At 41.8% G+C, this 21691-nt stretch overlaps 1 protein-coding gene across 1 annotated transcript in view; it reads left to right on the top strand.

Moving 5' to 3' along the window:
• The first annotated feature begins 756 nt into the window (after positions 1-756).
• Positions 757-21691, top strand: part of LOC110837631 (meteorin-like protein) — a 55515-nt gene continuing 34580 nt past the window's right edge. The window contains exon 1 of the mRNA XM_022079956.2: positions 757-1344. Coding sequence (XP_021935648.1) covers positions 1055-1344 — 290 coding nt within the window. The 5' untranslated portion in view covers positions 757-1054. The remainder of the gene's footprint in view (positions 1345-21691) is intronic.

Below are 21691 nucleotides of genomic sequence, written 5' to 3'. Positions count from 1 at the left end.
TGTTAGTTGGTGATCAATGGCCGACGTTTCGTGGACCATCTCTGTCCTCATTTTCAAGGCTGTTGACTGTGTGGACACCATCTAACACGGTTGATAGCCCGAGAAGACTTTATTAAGGCTTTGACCGGGATGTTCTTTTGTTAAATCTTATGTGGTACCGCCTGATTCGACTTCTAATGGTTAAGTGAAGTGTTTTCTTCGCGGTACGGTCTGGATTCGTAAATATTATGAAGACGAGCTTCGGCTTCAAAGGGTTAACCAGCTGATTTTCGTAATGGTGAGGTGTAGTGTTTTCTTCGCGGTACGGACTGAATTCATAAATAATATTCAGACGATCTTCGGCTTCAAAGGGTTAACGACAGCCGCCGTGAAAGCTTCACATCATATAACACTGTCGTTTCTTGACTGCGATTCACAACGAAATATCTTTTTGGAATTGTTTATGAAATGAATGCCATGTGGCCTATTTAAATCACAGCGTTGACAAACGTGCATTGGAACGGCGTTACAACCCAGAAGACGCATCAACACCGTCTTTAGAAACTTACATCTCATATTTAAAAACGCAAGTGTCTCGTCCCTGTCAGTGCAGACTTTTGTGTATGACCCCAAACTCCAGGCTGCTGAAGCACTTCAGCTCCGTAATGGAGACGAATGTTAATCCATCGTCCGCTCAGGCTGGTCCTGATTGGTCGTCGCTAGAGGACGTGAAAGTGACGCAGAGGGCAGCACTGGGAGTACCAATGTTCCTTCGCGGTTTGTCGACAGTGTGGAGATGGAGGTTGAGTATTACGGTGTGAAATTCATGTGACTCGCTCCTGTTCGTGGTAATTCACGCATCGTGAACAGGTGGATTTATTATTATTCTTTATAGACACTTGCCGAATGTTCTGACAGAACGCGATACATAAATGTGTTCCACTGCTTTGAAATATATTTATAATAGATATTTTTCTAATGCATCGTTGTTTGAAGGAACTTGACTTTTTATTGCTAAGTGACATGCATTGTGGCGCGAAATTATTTGGATCTCTTCGTAGTATCCTATTAGAAAATGCTAACCATGTACTTCTCTGCGGGTTTCCCAATGAGAAAGCGAGTGACGAAAAGGTATGAACGGTTTTGTTGTGCAACTGAAAGTAATTGCAGTAGGAATTGTGATTGTGAGTGTGCGTGCTGTGGTGATTATTGTGGCTGCAAGGGATGTGTGAACAGACGTCGTTCATGTAGAGGAAAGAAAACTGATTTCACTGTTTTCTTCGTGATTACCACTATGATCTTGACGACGAATATTGCAATGACGACAGCCAACATCATGGGGGATGAATGCGATTGGTTTGGAAGGTAAGTTCAATTGAATTTGATTTTAATTTTGTAACCATGAGGTTTATACTTCTACCACTGTCACTGAAATTTGTTGAGGAAGAATATTGTTGGATTGTTAAGTTAACAGAGCCCCCAGAAAAGCTGAAAAGATGGATGGTACGAAGGTGATCATATTTCGAGAATTGCTCAGATAAAAGTCGTTACACACTATGTTTAGTGAATCCTTGAAAACGTAGGTATTTCACAACATACCAGCTATAATTTTGTCACAATTTTCAATCCGTTCGTTCTCTAGAAGACGAAGTTTGCTGGTCTCATGACCGGTAAAGCCGAGATAGGTTCCAGCTTCGTCGCTACGGTAAATAATAAGCCAGAGGATCGCCCTGATCCGTTATGACTTCCAGCGCCGCTGAAACTGTCGTGTTCCATGTTTTCCTCTGTCGAATTTCAAAACATGTAATTCAGTGACGTGGGTAGCGTATACGAGGTGCGATCGGAAAGTTTCAAGACTGCGCGTATAAAAACCCGTACACTTATCTCAGGTATTAAATTCATCCATCACCCTCGAAGTAGTTCCACTGGGAGTGAACACAACGATCCCAGCGCCGCTGCCAAGCCTGGAAGCATCCCTGGAAATCTTTCTTTGTCAGCCTGTCAAGCACCTCGTATGTAGAAACGTATCATTAAGAAATTATTCCCGATTACATTTTTCTGTTCCTGCCTGACGACGCAGACCTGTCATATAAACAGTTTTTTTTACACATATCAAGATTTCATTCACGAAGAAATTAAGAACGTATCAATTTCGTGGAATGCTTGTTAAGGGACGATGACATGGGCTGACCATGTAGCAAGCACGGAAATGTGAGAAATGCGCTCAAAATTGTGTTTGGAAAATGTGAAGGGAAGGGACAACTTGGAAGACGAAGCCAAACACAGAAGGATAATATTAAAAGTGATCTGAAAATGAATTGAGCGTGTAAGAATGTGGACTGGATTCACTGGGTTAGGGATCAGTGACATGCTTTTGTGACCACGGTAATGAACCTACGTTTTTCATATAAGGCACGGAATTTTTGGCTAACAAATCTTGTCTAGCATTCTGCTCCAATGAGTTTCTTCATCCATGGATAGACCTACGTATCAGTACCATGGTCTTGCTAAGGAAAACCAGGGGTTATCAAGGACAGAAATGCAGGCTTTGAAAGTCGGTTAAAACTACTTCCACCAGTAAAACTGAGGATTTAATGTCATGTGAAACCCATTTTCGAAACAAAATTGACATTAGGATTCTAATCAATACGTTATTTATCGCAGAAAGTCTTTTCTTGTTTACTTCATAACTTTATATGGATTACATAGGTTACCCTAATTACTGCATTTAAGTATAGTTAATATGAAAATTTACCTGTCTGTTCAGTACCGCCCTATGGGGGAACGAGGAGGTATATAATGCTGCACATACCGAATTTTCAGTAGTAACGACTGTAACACATTTCACGCCAGGAAGAGATATTTAGTTTCCGGAAATACGCAGATTAACACCACTACTAGTTTGCCATAATTTGTGACATATGGAACTGCGAATTCTGGGCGTGGGAACTGGAGATATCATGGCGGGAAATCTGTTTACTGCTTTACTCTTTACGAAGCATAAATAAACTAATTTGCAATAGTATAGCTATCTAAAGGCGCCTCGAGTGTTCTTGGTTTAACTTTTAATTAAAGTAATTTTGTGGAGAGTAATGTTCGTGCGAAATTTGCAACAGCAGTTCCACAGGAGCACTTTCTGTGCTTCATTTGTGTAGTTGTAATAGCCAGATTTTGTGGAAATATACGTCACACATTTACTTTGAGCCTTCTGATGAGTTGAATTAAAATGTGGAAACAAGAATGTTGAAGATTTCTGTCTTCTGGGTTGTTGCGCTGTGTAGTCTGGTCGATGTTAACCAACGTTTCAGAGGTCATACTGCCTCCGTCATCAGGGCGATGAAGATTTCTGTCTTCTGGGTTGTTGCGCTGTGTAGTCTGGTCGATGTTAACCAACGTTTCAGAGGTCATACTGCCTCCGTCATCAGGGCGATGAGTATGAAGATTTCTGTCTTCTGGGTTGTTGCGCTGTGTAGTCTGGTCGATGTTAACCAACGTTTCAGAGGTCATACTGCCTCCGTCATCAGGGCGATGAAGATTTCTGTCTTCTGGGTTGTTGCGCTGTGTAGTCTGGTCGATGTTAACCAACGTTTCAGAGGTCATACTGCCTCCGTCATCAGGGCGATGAAGATTTCTGTCTTCTGGGTTGTTGCGCTGTGTAGTCTGGTCGATGTTAACCAACGTTTCAGAGGTCATACTGCCTCCGTCATCAGGGCGATGAAGATTTCTGTCTTCTGGGTTGTTGCGCTGTGTAGTCTGGTCGATGTTAACCAACGTTTCAGAGGTCATACTGCCTCCGTCATCAGGGCGATGAAGATTTCTGTCTTCTGGGTTGTTGCGCTGTGTAGTCTGGTCGATGTTAACCAACGTTTCAGAGGTCATACTGCCTCCGTCATCAGGGCGATGAGTATGAAGATTTCTGTCTTCTGGGTTGTTGCGCTGTGTAGTCTGGTCGATGTTAACCAACGTTTCAGAGGTCATACTGCCTCCGTCATCAGGGCGATGAAGATTTCTGTCTTCTGGGTTGTTGCGCTGTGTAGTCTGGTCGATGTTAACCAACGTTTCACAGGTCATACTGCCTCCGTCATCAGGGCGATGAGTATGAAGATTTCTGTCTTCTGGGTTGTTGCGCTGTGTAGTCTGGTAGATGTTAACCAACGTTTCAGAGGTCATACTGCCTCCGTCATCAGGGCGATGAGTATGAAGATTTCTGTCTTCTGGGTTGTTGCGCTCTGTAGTCTGGTCGATGTTTACAAACGTTTCTGAGGTCATACTGCCTCCGTCATCAGGGCGATGAATGTGTCAATTGGGTGTGTGGGGCTAGGTTTATAGGAGCCGGACCGTGGATGGAGTAGCCTTCCCCTAGCCAATGGGAGCAGATGTCAAATTTGAATCTGGACCAGGTCCGAGGCTAGCTCAACCACCTAACACAACACATTGTATGATCTCTTTTCTTCAGTTTTTACCTGATGACGGAAAAAATAGTATTTTATTATTTTATAATTTACACGACAGACTAAGACCGAAACAATTTCACGTATTAGAAGGTTTTATTGTGTTTCACGGGTGTCTGTGCTGCAGAGCTATACTTATTTAATACAAAAACATATTCAGCTCCATCAGAAAGAACGTCATGATAAATGCCGAACATAGAATTTTAACAGCAATAGTTTTGTAAACCTTGGTAATTTTTTCACACGTACAGAAACCTGAGGCCAATATTTTTAACACTGACATGATATACACAACACCGTAATTTGCCACAACAGTTCAGGCCTCAAGATTGACAATTCAGTCCGAAACATGCATTAAATAATTGCATGATTTTTTTCTACCATTTTTTATGAATACGAACAATTAATAGTTTTAAAGTGTTTTCTCAACGCTCCAATATTATAATCTTCTCAGTAAACACAAAACACCGGACACTGAGGCCTACCAAACCCGCCTAGGTGCTAAGAGACAACTTTTAGTAAAATATATATAACAGTGTGTGGATGATTGACGGTAGACCGACCATCTATATACTCTTTTGGTTCGTGTTAGTGGCACGTACATTGCTGCAGGTTTGTTTGTCTCGTCGTTTTAACCAGCAAATGCTCAATGCTCTTGCTTTTTAAGACGTTTCGCCGCCAACCACGTATACACAGGATGGATTTCGGACTGATAAAAAGATCGGTGCTCGAAGGTAACACCTCCTTGAGTCAGAGGCAAGGAAGTATGCGTAGAGCCGTACATCTGCTTCCCAATACGAAATATCACGGCGCTCAATTGAGCACAGAGAAAATTTCACTCTTTATAACTGACGTTAGCAGTCACTTCATACAGGAACACCAACACGCAGGTATAGTGCCTCGTTGACGTCGAAATGCAACAAGTTTTCGTTTTCGGATGAGGCGTCATTTCTAACGAGGGGAGGGAAAAGGCTAAAGTTCAACCTTGCTTCGCTAAAGGGCGAGTGTGGCTCGTATAAAATGCGTACACGTGGGGTCATCGTATGCAAAACACTTTGGCTCGTATTACAAAGTTCAAGGAATTTCGTTCTTATCAGGAACAAACGGGGGAATTATGAAATAATAAATTGAATAAAATTTTTCTTGGATATTATCCATCGTCTAGTAAATATAAAACGTAAAACGACGTTTCGGAGATGGGACTCTATCTCCGTCTTCAGGTTCCTACACAGGTCCGGAGATAGGGATTAGCTCTATCTAGTGGGCCCAACTGTGTAGGAACCTGAAGACGGAGATAGAGCCCCATCTCCGAAACGTCGTTTTACGTTTTATATTTACTAGACGATGGATAATATCCAAGAAACTTTTTATTCAATTGACTCTTCACCATCGTCAAGAAGTTTTAGATCTGATATGAAATAATAAATGAAGGACTGAGCCAGGTAATATTACGCATTTACTTTTGTGTTTTATAATTGAATATCACTGTACTTCCCCCCGTCCTATGGAGAAATCAATGTTGTTCCCCTTTCACTATTTTCTGAGTCATTTACAACATTTATGTTGCTTAACGTGGTCGTTCATTTGGAAATTGCACGCTCGCTCGCTCGCTCGAAGAAACAAGTCATGAACAGAACTATAATCGTGCTGTGCCACTGCTCAGACATGAACGGTTTTTAGTGTCGGTTCTGTGATTTCCTTAACGCCGCTACAAGCGATGGCGAAAGATCCCGTTAGAGTCGTGAACTATTCCTTGATGAATGTAACGACGGAAGGTCTCTGTATCTTCTACCCTAATGCTCCTGACCTATTACATCATACACAAACCACAAAGAATGTTATCAATAACTTAGATACTGTACCTAGAGGCCTCGAGCTCTGTCGCTTAAATACTAAACCAATAACACTTTGTACTTTGTTTTGATTTTGTTGGTTTGGGTAAATATCAGTAGATGTTTAAGTAGAGGGGATGGTACAATCGTGAAATACTGCATCTGTTTTTGTTATTTGGCTCTGAATCAAATGCGTATATAATGAAGACCAATGGACGAATGACAACCTGTCTAGTTTAAAGGTTCAGAAATCGAATATTCCACACGTGTTCTGTCTAGTTTAAAGGTTCAGAAATCGAATATTCCACACGTGTCCTGTAACAGAATGTCAACACTTCAGGATCGCATCCCTGAGGTCATATCCCAGTCACAAATGCAACAGCACATTTGGTATGATTCTAAAAAGGTACGAGCTATGAACATTTGACGTTCGATATTTTGAAGCTTACATACAACATTAAGGTCATCCTTGCGTCTTGCAACATCGACAATTCGATGACAGAACTCCTCCCTTACGTTCACTTTGCGTTCATACACCACGGCTATGACTGGTTGGTAAAAAAAACTTGGAACAAAGGAGACAACGAATGCAAACGGCCACTTGGAAAACTGAGAAGGAGACGAGAGAATGTTAAGATGATAAGATTAATCTTAAGACAAGTGGAAGGTGGACGAACTGAACTTTTTTTCTAAAGTGCTCGTTATTTCTGGTAGTATGTGGCAAACGGTATCATGGCTTAGAACCTGTAAAGAAAGGCAGTGGCTGGACCTGTGTGGCACTTGATTAATAACAATAAGAATATTAAAGAATTAGTTATTTCAAAAAGAGATTTATGTTTCACAGCCACTCATGCTACGTTCTTGTTATAGAATTGCATGCATTATAGGTCTGGCTTCAATACTTTAAATGGTTAGGTGATGGCGGCCAAGGGAACCGGTTTTGGAGACGGTGCCGTGAAGCAAGGCGCCGATTTTTAGATCCTGTTTCACACGCGTGCGCTTGAAGCAGTACAGCACCAACATGCCCTGGCTGTCCTTCTCTCGTACCAACGGACAGACGGACACATCTCTACATCACAAGATGTCATCCCACTTCTTGTTCAATGCTGTAATATTGTCTGCGATGAGACAAGGGCAGGAGGAGTTACTCTGCGTTCAAGTCTTAGGCGTATCTAGGCAACGCCCTAGTTTTGAGAGCCTGAAGAAATGGATAGTCTGTTTCGATGGCAATACAGCTCATAACAAAAGCGCCACAACCCAGAAGGCCATCGACAGAGAGGGTCTCTGGTGCTGATCAGCCACAAGGCAGTTCTTCGCCCTCCAACTTCTTAACGAAAACCCTTAAGCAGCAAGGCGGATGCCGGAATAAAAAATAATCCTTTGTGAAGGTACAGGTACCACACCATGAAATCGTAGGCGCGTAAGAGACTCTGAGCATCCGCGCATTATTGGACCTCAAGTGGATCGAAATCGGTTTTCATGTTTTGACTGCGTTATCTCCTGACTGGTTAGACTTTACACCAAGCATGTCAAACTCAAAGGCTAACACGGACCACATAAACAAGGTTGAAGTTTATGTGGGCCTCAAAAAAAAAAATCAATTTTTATAGAAACGTAGGTTTATTTCGAAAAATATATTATAAACAAAGAACAAGAACAACGATAAAATTCGAGGGAAATCTTGTTCGCAGTGATTACTTTCAAAACTAACCCAAAGTGAATGTCAGTAATTCTGGATCTGACAGGAGACTTATTTCCTTTCATAATTGTAAATAACTGCTCACACCGACAAGTACTTCCAAACATGGAAATAATTTCATATGCGAATTTTCGAGTATTTTCAAACCTGGCAGGTAAATATTTGTAAAATCCAGGCACGCCAACTTCACTGAATTTTTGCCTTCAAATTAAGTTACGAAATTTTTATTAAAACGTTTCTTACATATCGTTATATTGGCTGGGCCGCAAAAAATATTCGTTTTGGGCCGCGAGTTTGACATGCTTGCTTTACACCATACATTGTGAACGTGGTAGGGGGAGAAGAATCTCTGGATCTGCTGGCAATCGAATCCCCCATACGACCAGCTCCAGTTACTGACTGTTTTATCAGAATCCATTGTTTATAGTTAACGGGTGGTTTTGAAAGAGACCACCGTCCGATAAGCCTCACGAGAAAAAAGAACGTAGTTAAACAACTTGTTTCATATCTGTCACTTATAACGCAGAGACCTGATTCTTGATTTCGTTATCTGAATGGCACACGACAATTTCGTTTTTAAAGGCTTTTCTAGCCCGTGGGCCCATATTTTCACCTCTGTTCTGGCCGGAGAATAAATTTGCTTTTAACTCTGCAGAAAGTTGTCGAATTCGCTTTCAGGATCGGTCCACTGACTGGGAATCAGGTGATGAGACTATGAAATTCCTGCTGTTCTGTATTGTACCATAGAACCAAAGTGTACAGGAGTTAAAATATTATGCTGACTCAATGTTCCGGCCAGGGTAAAAGAAAACCACTTAACATAGTATCAGCATCTCTCCTTGAAAAGCTTATCCTACTCTGGGCAAGCATTCGTGTCTACCTTTTATACAGCACGACCCTTGCGGCGGCTTTGGTATAAAAACAGCGTCGGGTGAGATGCATCAGCAGCCATGCCGAATTAAAATTAAGAAGGCAGTGGCTAAGAAAAAGTTCTATATATAGTACGCCGTGGGTGTAAGGGGGGAAGAATTCACTCATGGACTAATGGTAGGCGGGAGAGAATTATCTCCCTGTTGAAAGAAGCAGGAACGCACTTCGACCCACTGAGACATGCAGCTTTCAAGTTAGGCTCTCTCGTTCTATGCTTGTTTAACAACGCTTTTCACTACATCGGCTATGAAACATAGAAGGATAGGGCGAATTGTATGAATGAAAAATTGGGAAGGATGTGGGAGGAATCGGTCGTGGCATATTATGATGTACTATACTGACATTCACGTAAATGGATCCAGAAAAAATACGATTAAATGCAATCGAGGATATTCAGTCTTGGGTGCAAGACAGTAGTCCTATGCTTAGCCATGAAATCTGTCGTCCTTTATGGAAACCGGAGGATTACTGCCGCCTTCATAAGACGCCGCTACTGCTCCGTTGGCCATATCAATCCAATCCACACCGTCCCATCAAATTTCTTTAATGTCCATTTTAATATTATCCTATCTGAAATTAAGTTTTCCGAGTTATGTTTTCTTCGGGCTTTCCAAAAAAAAAAATTTTTGTTTGCATTTCCCATCTCCCTATAATTGATTCATGTATCGCACTTTTCATATTCCTCTAATAAATTATGCTACTACTATTACAGAACAGCTCATGATGTTTTCCGAGTGTGTTCGTTGTTTGGACCAAATATTGTCTTCAGCACCTTGTTTTCAAAATTCAAGTGCTATTCCCTTGAAGTAAGAGTCCAAGTTTCATAATCATACAAAACAACAGTGTTTTATATTTTAATCTTCACATTTTTAGATAGCAAACTAAGACAAAAAGTTCTGAACTGCGTGGTAGCAAGCAAACCTGTCTGAAACCGAATTACCGTCAACGAAGTATACAAATAACCTTATAAAGTATGCATATTCTTTAATTTAAACGATTTGAAAACTAGTTGCATTTATAATGTTTAAGACTGAATTTAATATAACTACTCGATATCCATATAAGCGGCTCCGATATCGATAGGGTTTTCCACATCGATCGACATTCATGTCCTGTTCTATATAATTCGGTAGAGATGTAACTCGTATCATGACACAGCGGAATATGATTTTCTATAACTCGTCTAGAGGCACTGATCCGGAAAATCTTCAGTACAAAAGAACACGAAACATAAAGTTCGTAAGTGTCTGCGTCATCACGGAATAATATAGATGTCGGTTGTAAGAGTCAGAAGTAGCACGTAAGCTATAGTCTGTGTATTTAAAATTGCTTTCACCAAAGGAAGCCCAGTTTCAGAATATCGTTTGAATAATTTTACCACGAAAAGGATTTGCTCTCTTCGCTTCACTCCTTATACCTTCACCTCACTGTTGTTTTCATACCTTCAAGCCAAGTTATAAATTACTATTCTGCATGTTGGTTTAGTCGTGACTGGGAGAATAAAAAGTGGTATCAGCTTGTCCATCTTACAATACATTGACCCCCCCTGCTTTTGTAATTATTTTGACATCTGATCGTTAAAACGAATATCATAAACACATTGAGATTTGGAGCATGACGTGGTAGAAAAATGGATTATTCTTGACTTTGGTATGAAGTGGCTGATCTTGTGAGGAAATGTTTGTATTGTGCTGCATGAGTATCGTACCCCTATTTCTCAGAATTATTACAGATAAATTACTGTGAAAGGTACGTTAAATAGTAGCAGTCTATAATAGTGACGCGTATAATAAAAATTCCTGTCAGGCATTATAATAGAAACATCTGTGCAAAAATATTACAGACATTTCTGTCTGCGGTTTAATCTTGAAGTTTTTTGTTCGACTGACATAGGAGTTTCGGAATGCAAATTATTCTTCACTCTCGATACCACATGGAATACATATTCATGAACTGGAAGATAATATTAAAACGAATCAAAACAATAGCGCATGACCTTTTCTACTGGATTAATCTTGTTCAGGATAGGGACCGGTGGAGGCTCTTGTGAACACGGTAAAATTCTCAATCCACGTTTTACTCTCAACCAGTTTGCCTAAGATCCATCTCCTGGGCGACGTTACAGAAGAGTGTCACCCCAACAAACCTTACAGCGTTGCTCTATTTGTCATAATTTGAGATACAATCCCAGTGACTACCTGGAGTGCAGAGGAAATCCACGAAGAACATCGATCAAGACAGCCAACCTGTCGTTGAACATCGAACCCGGTGCTTCTAGAATACGAAGCAAGAGTGCTGATCACTCAGCCAAGACAGTTATGAATGTCGGTTTGCGTCTTCTTTGATGTATTAGTCATTTACCAAGAACACGATTTTCTACCTATGAAGGAAACTACTTACAAGCCTGATGATACAATAGCACACTAGGGACAGGATTCCAAGATAAGTGGTAGCCATATCAACAATCTACCTACCTGCTTAGAAAGGAAACTGTGGTATGGGTGAACTTGCATTAGGACAGCATAAAATTAGGGTTGTCAAGTGTGGAATTCTTTCACGTCATGGTTATATCATATAAGCTACCTCATAATCAAAAAATAAGAAATCGAGAATAATGACGTCTACAGTTCACCATTTGCCGATAACCATCTCCAGGAATCTACTTCAAACTCCGGACCTACACTTCGGTACCAATGTTTGCAGCGTGAACATATACACTAGTTGATCACGGAGACATAAAAAGGCGAGTGTTATATACCGTTTCCCGTTTCACGCGTTTTCGTTATACGCGGCGATTCGCAGGAACGCTATCTCAGTGTATAACGACAGTCGCTTGTACATATTTGTATATTCTATCCCTTGTGAGCTATTCTGACATGTTCGATAAACTGATTTAAGCGAAAATTCTCTGAAGCGTTTTTCTGTGCACAAAAAGTGATAATGCAAACCATTACTTTCTCCTCGCAGACTCCTTTAAATGTAAAATAAACAATTAGTTAAATCGATGTCGTGAGCAAACTCTCTGGATGGTACGCTCTCATGTAAAGGGCTCAGTAAGCGAGATAGAGTCCCATCTCTGTGCCAAGCGCCATGCTATGAACCGGGGGGGAAAAGTGTAAGCTAAAAGGCGGACACGGTTAGGTCGTTTCGCCGAGCCCTGAGGTGTATTTCTCTTCTGTCTGCTTGTAACAGAAGAGAAGTCACTACTAACCATAATAATTTGTAATTCACTGTCTATCCCTTCATTTTATGTCTTGATGCATACGGTGTTTCATCGGCAACTTCTCATTTTCACCTGAAATAAAAATAATTATGTGTAGGCCTGTAGTATTTTGACTGCTTTATATGGGTGTAAAACGTGCTCTCTTGCCCCGAGGGTGTTTGAGAACAGGGTTCTGAGGGGAGTATGTGGACATCAGAGGGAGGAAGACACAGGAGGCTGGAGGAATTTGTATGATGAGGAGCTTTATAATTTGTACTCTACGAAATATTGTTAGGGAGACCAAGGAAGATATATGATGATCACCATGTGGGAGATTGGGAAATTAATATAAATTCTAATCCGTTAACTTGAAGGGAAGAGGTTTTTCTGAAGACGCGGGTGAAGAAGGAAGAATGTTGTTAAACTATAACTTCAAAGAAATAAAGTGCAACGAAGTAGAATGGATTAAAATGTGACAGAATAAGGGTCCAATGGCAAACTTTTGTGTACTTCGGGTTCCATAGATTGTTTTCAAAAGCACCATTTATTAAAACAAATATTTCATGACGTCAGATTTAATAGCGTTAATGTTACCATATCACAGCTCGCGGTCGTCATGTTGGTATGACTAGAATTTTGTGTACTGGTTCAAACGTCAAGGGGGCGAACACGAGTGTATGATATCATGACCGGTAGGGCCATGAAGTGACAGCGAATTCTTTGGCTATGGATCAATCACTGGCAGAGTGAATTTGATCTCTGCACACAAGGTATGATCTGAACAGATAAGTCCAATGTGTTATTATTTGTAGGCTAGTCATTATAAAGACGGCTGCGGACCGGATGACCGACACTCGAGCCCCAATCGAGATTGATTTCTTTCTTTCCCAGAATGTGCACCTGGTTCTGGGATCTGCGCACCCTACTATGGAGTGGGTAATAGTGCCCGTCTAGTGCAAAGGGCGAGAATGCGTGGCGCCACACCTCCACTCTTTCATACGTCTTTCTGGCGTGCTGCTTAATTATGAGTGACCTTGTATCATAATCATCAGAGCAATACCAGCTCAGGGAAAGCTACAAACTTGGCAGCCGAGGTTCTATTCCCTATAAACATGATTTTTCACACTTTCGCCCAAACATAAGGGCTGGGATAGCATCGTCAGCAAAGTTACGCGCTGTACTACCGCGGTTTCATGCTATAGAGGGATGGTGCTTTCTTTTCTTATGATGTATTCTTTGGAAACGGACATTTTCTTATTTTTTCCAACAAATAACCAGAATAATTTCGTTAATATTTCACATGTTGTCTGCTGGATCAGTGATTAAACGAATACGAAACAGTACGTGAGCCATAAACTTTCACTTCCGTGACGTTAGATGTAAGAACTGCACGCTACGTTCTATTACTTCTTATCGTGGCCTGTCAGTATTCCAGTGCACTCTTAAAACGTAGTCCTATGAAACAAAATTCTACCTTGATTCGCACCATCAGTGCTATTAAGCCTTGGTGTGGCCTGCAGCGTTTCGTAGCAAAAAAGAATACTAACACAAACCAAAAGTAACATAAAACAGCGAAACTTTCAGACTAATTCAACTTTTCTCCTCCTAAAGGTTTATGAAAGCCCAGACGTTTATAACGACGCTGGAAAGACAGGCACGCGCATGTTGCGAAATATCATTATTATTCTTACGCTGCTGACTAAAATTTACCTGCCCTATAAACGCACGCAACAAGTAATTTGGAACTTGGAAGTTCAGGTATTTCAATAGTGCAGGTTCAGGAACAAGTGAATTAACCGAGCACAATTTCGCTTAAGGTCAGATGGTACAGAGTAGGCATTGTGATGCGTAGGACGTGAATTTAAGGTTCATCCCTGAAGATGACGACAACGTGTTTGTGCGAAAATTCTATCTATTTACAAGTCCGCAAGGTTTTGCAACTCAGTTGACCAAAATCAACATCTTCACCGTCCTGAGAACCTCATCTCATCATCTATTGGCAACTTCTAATGAAACCAGCGGTCTGTAAAGATGTAGGAGATCCGGCGTGCGCAAGATCTTCGGGATAATGAACCCGAGAGACAATAGCCCACGCATCTTCAGAGGTCAGAAGAGACGCCTGAACTCGCTTCGCAGTCCACGCTCACCGGTGACGTGGCTCCTGACAACTTTTGCAGTACCAGTTGTAAACATATTTACCACCCGCTATCACATTCACCAATTCAGTATTTTGCAAACAGAGTGCATCTTCTATTTTTTTATTGTTCTCAGAGCAAACAGCGATCATTTCTTAATAGCATTAACTAACTGGTTTTTGTAACGGAGACAGACGCTTTGTGCTTTGCGGTTCGGACTGTAAACGGCTTGTAAGAGGATGAGCGTGTGAGGACAGATCCAGCTGGTCAGGGTATGGTCTAGTGGTGGAATTTTGTGAATACGATTACGAACATTGGGTATCCACAAAAGAGGCGAATGTCTCGACCAGCCAAGCGACTTAAATTTCAAGAATGATCCTGCACAGTATAACGAGTTGGCTTGTCTCTCTTATTCTGTTAGTTAAGCGCGTAAAGCCGATAAGTTTGTGCAGAGTCACCCTGTAACGCAACAAAAATTAAGTAGGGCTTGAAGCTAAAAAGTACAACCGTGGAGGATTTTTCAAAAGAAAATGCCTGGAGCCGTGCACGGGTTAACAAATGAATAACTAGCCGCCCACCCGTAAGAGAGCATGGCGTAGCTAATAACCATGTTAGTAACTTTTTTATTTTGTGTATACCTTCGACTTTTTGGCGTAGTCCAAAAGTCCTCTTGTAGACGCATGAGCATTTTATAAATGAAGATTTCTGTCTTCTGGGTTGTTGCGCTGTGTAGTCTGGTCGATGTTTACCAACGTTTCGGAGGTCATACTGCCTCCATCATCAGGGCGATTCATCTACACTACACGGCGCAACAACCCAGAAGACAGAAGTCTTCATACTCACTGCTGTGAAAATCTCATATCTTACACAGTTTATAAATATTTTAGAACAAATGCATGTTCACAATTCTGTTTTTTTTTCACATCTAAGAACAATTAAAATATGATTAAAACAGCTAATACCACGCCAGTCTTACGTTCCACACGACGGCGAGTATGAAGATGGCTGTTTTATGAAGTTTAGTCTGGTACAAGTTTATCAACTTTCAGACGCATTTGCTGCCTCCATCATCAGGGCTATGATCCAATCATCACTCATAGCCTTAGTGAAAGAGGCAGCTAGTACCCATGGAATGTTGGTTAACTTATACCAGACTACACTGCTCTGTAGCCCAAAAGAGAACCATCTTCTTTTAATACCGGATTCAGAGAAAATTACTATAAAATAGTATTCATTAAGTAGTGGACATCGAGAGAAGTTTATATTAATTAATCTTTGGGCATTGATTAATTGCTGATGGGGAACTGTGTCCGTCTAAACGTTTCACCTTCCAAACTACTCAGCCGATTTTGTTGAACCGTAGTACTGGAAGTCTACATTAAAAATTGTACGGCGAATTAATCTTAGACAGAATCAGATCAGTGTAACCCGATACTTCACATGAAGCGATTCTTATTCCATTTCGTCGAAGAAGACTGATCTTTACACAGTCGCTACAAATCATCACATAACATTCCTCAGTAAGGTGTACGGAGGAGACAATTTAAAGAGAATGCCTCACAACGAAATTCATGTTATTCCGGGCGGTATATGATTACCACACACACAAGAGACAGAATTTCTCGCCCGCGTTCCTGCTTACATTGAACAAGTAGTCTACAAGTTCGTTTTGTAAGTTCCTTTTTTAAAACCGCTGTCTGAAGTTAAGCCTCCAGGGGACACTGACGTCATGCTCACCCATTATCCATGTACAGTGGAACACGCCCATTCAACGAGTAGAGAAAAAAAAATAATGTCCCTTCTCTTTCTTTCGGAAATAATGACAGGGCTTCCCTGTTCTCATTGGATAATGTTGCTGACAATTCTTCAAAGTACGCGTATTTTGCATTTATAATGATATGCAACGCCTTTCTTGCGGGCCGGGATACAATTCTGGAAAGACACCGTGATCATGTGCCGCCGTGGACTACAACAGTGCTTTATAATCCGCATTCTCTATAATGCTAGAAATAATAATTAATATCCGGATTTTAATTTTGTGGTAGGTTTAATTTATACCATCTTCGTCAGTGCCATTTCTTCAGCACCAGTTGTAATGATTATCATGAAATGAATCGTCAGGATCAATGACTTGGAAATCAGAAGTCGTTTCTAAAACGTGAATGTGAAGATATTAGATTGAAAAAGCGTTTTCGAATAAAGGAGGAAAGAACGAAGAAGGGGAAGGGGCGAAAACGGAAAGATGAAACGAAGAAATGGACGTACGAATTATGTCCAACCCCGAATTGTGCACGGCGGCACCACAGAGGAGACAAATCCCAAGTTTGAAGAGGGTCGCTGCGAATGTTCTGATTATACAACTTAATTTTGCGCGGACGTCCCGCCTAGAAGCTGTACGTGGACTTCGCTGATTCAACCCGTACCACCGGAGAAGTTTCATAACCGACAGCATCCGCAGTGTTTTTGAGAGCTAATGATTTAAGAGAGCTTAATAAGTGCTGCTTGACGACCTTGGAGGAGAGAAGTTGACCGACGCGAGCCAGCAGATTGCATTTCTTCTACATACAGAAAGAACAAGGTAACGCACGCACTTGCATGGCTACTTTAATGGTCGGTCGCCGTCGCGGCATGTCTTCTAACATACCCTGGGCCGACCGGTTAGCACTCTGATTCATATTCGGGGGTTAATATCTCGCTCTCGATACCATCATGACGTTTTCCTGGTTTCCGGAGTCCTTCCACGTCATTGTCGGGGGAAGTACCTTAAATTGGTGTACGACCGACCCCTTCTACATCCTTTCCAATTCATTATTCACTAATTCTGTCATTCCACACAATAATCTGAGTTTGTTGACAGCGTTGTTGAACCACAAATAAAATTAAAATAAATAAACACGCTATACAACATTTCTAATGTTGCTCTAGATGTGTCTTGGCATAACAACTGGATTTACTTTTCAAGGGGACATAAAGACATTCAGATACACAAAATCGTCCGTATTGTCAGTTCTGTATAGTGAAGCGAAAAGAAATTGGCTTTCACTCTGGGGTGAAAAAGAGAAGTGATTTTCAACACAGACTAGTGATCCAAGTCGGTAAAAGGAATCCGAAGAAAGCCACTAGTCGTAAGACAGTACTACTTCAATCTTTGCTAAGCAACCGAAATGCCATGCACCGACAGCTGTATGCGGATCACAGGTTGGGGAACCGATTTAAACTGCCGAAAATTACACGCTTGGAAAGAACCTCACGTTTTTCCTATGTGACATCGTGGACAAGCATGACAAAACACTGTCTTCACTTTGCAAGATTCCACTGAGTACGGCTTGAAAAAGCACTAGGTTTCTACAGTATCTGAAAGCTTTAAAGATGATAATCTGGACACCAAAAAATACTTTTCGTTAATCGCCCATCACGACAACTGAAAAAAAACTTTTAGAAGCCATTAAAGTGTGTAATTCCCTACTGATTGGTATTTTCGGTATAGCCTGTCAAGGCTGATATTTTTTATCACATTGCAACGCACAATACCAATCCCGCGAAATGAAAAGGGGTAATATTTCTCGCGAGAGATAACGAGAGAGACATCTACGTGTGAGAACGTGTCATCCTTTGATTTATCTTATTCCAAATGTTTAAAGACACTTATAAAATGAAACTGCAGGCGTTATGTTGTTTAATTTCTTTCTAGCCTGGTTATTCTGTTCATAGTCAGGCATCCACGAGCTTCTCGCTTAGAACCACTGACCTCCGTAGTATGACTTTCTGTGATGGTTGTAGGTATCAGTGCTTTGCCGTGTTAGTAGATTGGTCTTTGTGGTTTTAACAACAGTAATGGAAACACGGGTTGCAAGCCAGAGATGACTAACCCACAAAAACATGTTCAGAGTTGGTGTCATGTTTCTCTTTCTCTTGTAGTTTTTGTTTGTTGAGCTTAGTGAAAAATCCGATAGGAAGACGAATGATGCTTTCGAATTCTCCACTTATTTTTCTTTCACCCTTGTGCTAACTAACTAACTAACTAACTAGATGGCTTATCGAACCCGAAGGTTGATCACCGAATTAACCAAAGCCCTCCACCGGACCCTGTCCTGGGCCAACAAAATCCAGTCTCCTTCAACTCCTATCTCCCATAGATACCGCCTGAGATTATCCTCCCATCTACGTCTAGGTCTCCCCAGAGGTCTCTTCCCCTCAGGCTTCCCAAATAGTGGACCCAACCAACTAGATGGCTTATGAAACCCGAATGTTCATCACCGAATTAACCAAAGCCCTCCACCGGACCCTGTCCTGGGCCAACAAAATCCAGTCTCCTTCAACTCCTATCTCCCATAGATACCGCCTGAGATTATCCTCCCATCTACGTCTAGGTCTCCCCAGAGGTCTCTTCCCCTCAGGCTTCCCAAATAGTGGACCCAACCAACTAGATGGCTTATGAAACCCGAATGTTTATCACCGAATTAACCAAAGCCCTCCACCGGACCCTGTCCTGGGCCAACAAAATCCAGTCTCCTTCAACTCCTATCTCCCATAGATCCCGCCTGAGATTATCCTCCCATCTATGTCTAGGTCTCCCCAGAGGTCTCTTCCCCTCAGGTTTCCCAACCAATACCCGGTGCACACCTCTTGTCCCATCCATGCGCGCCTTCACCCTTGTGCAGAATATCTAATTTTCACTGTCTTCAGTTAGTCGCCTCTGGCTTGAAAAACGTCGAAAACGATATGTCCTTAAATAAATTCTATCATACAACGCAAAGTCGACTTACTATTAACGTTCCTGATTTGTGTTTTGGAGAAACAATGCAACCTGCTACCCTGACCATATCGTTAGAAAAACAATCATTTAGCCGTTATTTCGGATCATTTTTCTATATAATTCAGGCAGATTGACGCTCACTTCTAAACGTGTAGGAACGTTTTCAGTCCTTGAGTTTCGTGATGGACGAAGTGACACTAGAGCGGGCTTATTTCTCTCGGAATTAATTTGGTTTGGTCTCGGTGTAAAAGTAACGGTTAGTTTGGATGTGCCTTTACATGTTAAAAAATCGTAAAATAAAATTAGTCTCAAGTATTTATGTTATTCTGTCGCGCATTTCCATTTGATGTAAAACCTCTATGACATTAAGTATTCTCCAGCATTACATAGCCAAGAGTACGCAAGAATGACTACAGCCATCTTCAGAACAGAGAACGAGTTTTACTAGTTTAACTTGAAGTGATTTAGGAAAAGAATTAACACTAAACAATGGTAAAATCATGTCATGTTTATATTCCAGGGCCTGTCCTGTCCTTTTAGGTGGAATGTACTTTTTTTATTGCTGTATCCTACGCGGCATGCAAATGGCTTAACACTAATAGTTAACAGGTTTGACAATATCGGATGCAAAATAAGAAAAATTGGTGGCTTTAAATAATGACGATATATTTTTAAGATATGCAAATCACGACACGTGAATATCCCTCATCGGAACAACAATAGGATTCTCTTACAATCATAGTATGGGGAGTGGAGTGAATACAGGAGGAAAGGAAGAGGATTACAATAGTGTATTATGGTAATAGGAAAGATGGTGACAAATTTATGGGCGATTGGAATAACAATGGAAAAATGCTATGGAGTCAAATACCACCAGATCAGGTAAAGGACCTGTACAAGTATGTGCGGTTTTTATCAAGTAGCTTGTATTGTGGCAGCATTTCAGCGCGTTTTCTTTTTCGGGACGATCCCCAGGTGCCAGTACGCTTTCAAGAAATAATTATTTGAGTGTATGAACGTTGTATGATTTGAGGTTTTCACAGCGGTGAGTATGAAGATTTCTGTCTCCTGGGTTGTTGCGCTGTGTAGTCTGGTAGATGTTAACCAACGTTTCAGAGGTCATACTGCCTCCGTCATCAGGGCGATGAGTATGAAGATTTCTGTCTCCTGGGTTGTTGCGCTGTGTAGTCTGGTAGATGTTAACCAACGTTTCAGAGGTCATACTGCCTCCGTCATCAGGGCGATGAGTATGAAGATTTCTGTCTTCTGGGTTGTTGCGCTGTGTAGTCTGGTCGATGTTAACCAACGTTTCAGAGGTCATACTGCCTCCGTCATCAGGGCGATGAGTATGAAGATTCCTGTCTTCTGGGTTGTTGCGCTGTGTAGTCTGGTAGATGTTTACCAACGTTTCAGAGGTCATACTGCCTCCATCATCAGGGCGATGAGTATGAAGATTCCTGTCTCCTGGGTTGTTGCGCTGTGTAGTCTGGTCGATGTTAACCAACGTTTCAGAGGTCATACTGCCTCCGTCATCAGGGCGATGAGTATGAAGATTTCTGTCTTCTGGGTTGTTGCGCTGTGTAGTCTGGTCGATGTTAACCAACGTTTCAGAGGTCATACTGCCTCCGTCATCAGCGCGATGAGTATGAAGATTTCTGTCTTCTGGGTTGTTGCGCTGTGTAGTCTGGTCGATGTTAACCAACGTTTCAGAGGTCATACTGCCTCCGTCATCAGGGCGATGAGTATGAAGATTTCTGTCTTCTGGGTTGTTGCGCCGTGTAGTATGGTCGATGTTAACCAACGTTTCAGAGGTCATACTGCCTCCGTCATCAGGGCGATGAGTATGAAGATTTCTGTCTCCTGGGTTGTTGCGCTGTGTAGTCTGGTAGATGTTAACCAACGTTTCAGAGGTCATACTGCCTCCGTCATCAGGGCGATGAGTATGAAGATTTCTGTCTCCTGGGTTGTTGCGCTGTGTAGTCTGGTAGATGTTAACCAACGTTTCAGAGGTCATACTGCCTCCGTCATCAGGGCGATGAGTATGAAGATTTCTGTCTTCTGGGTTGTTGCGCTGTGTAGTCTGGTCGATGTTAACCAACGTTTCAGAGGTCATACTGCCTCCGTCATCAGGGCGATGAGTATGAAGATTCCTGTCTTCTGGGTTGTTGCGCTGTGTAGTCTGGTAGATGTTTACCAACGTTTCAGAGGTCATACTGCCTCCATCATCAGGGCGATGAGTATGAAGATTCCTGTCTCCTGGGTTGTTGCGCTGTGTAGTCTGGTCGATGTTAACCAACGTTTCAGAGGTCATACTGCCTCCGTCATCAGGGCGATGAGTATGAAGATTTCTGTCTTCTGGGTTGTTGCGCTGTGTAGTCTGGTCGATGTTAACCAACGTTTCAGAGGTCATACTGCCTCCGTCATCAGCGCGATGAGTATGAAGATTTCTGTCTTCTGGGTTGTTGCGCTGTGTAGTCTGGTCGATGTTAACCAACGTTTCAGAGGTCATACTGCCTCCGTCATCAGGGCGATGAGTATGAAGATTTCTGTCTTCTGGGTTGTTGCGCCGTGTAGTATGGTCGATGTTAACCAACGTTTCAGAGGTCATACTGCCTCCGTCATCAGGGCGATGAGTATGAAGATTTCTGTCTTCTGGGTTGTTGCGCTGTGTAGTCTGGTCGATGTTAACCAACGTTTCAGAGGTCAT

This window comes from Zootermopsis nevadensis, unplaced genomic scaffold (genome assembly GCF_977971745.1).
Source record: "Zootermopsis nevadensis isolate Lab colony 2312 unplaced genomic scaffold, Znev_1.0 Znev_ptg000003l, whole genome shotgun sequence".
Classification (NCBI taxonomy): Eukaryota; Metazoa; Arthropoda; class Insecta; order Blattodea; family Termopsidae; genus Zootermopsis; species Zootermopsis nevadensis.
Note: the sequence above shows the minus strand (reverse complement) of the source record. Positions and strands in the feature narration are given on the sequence as shown.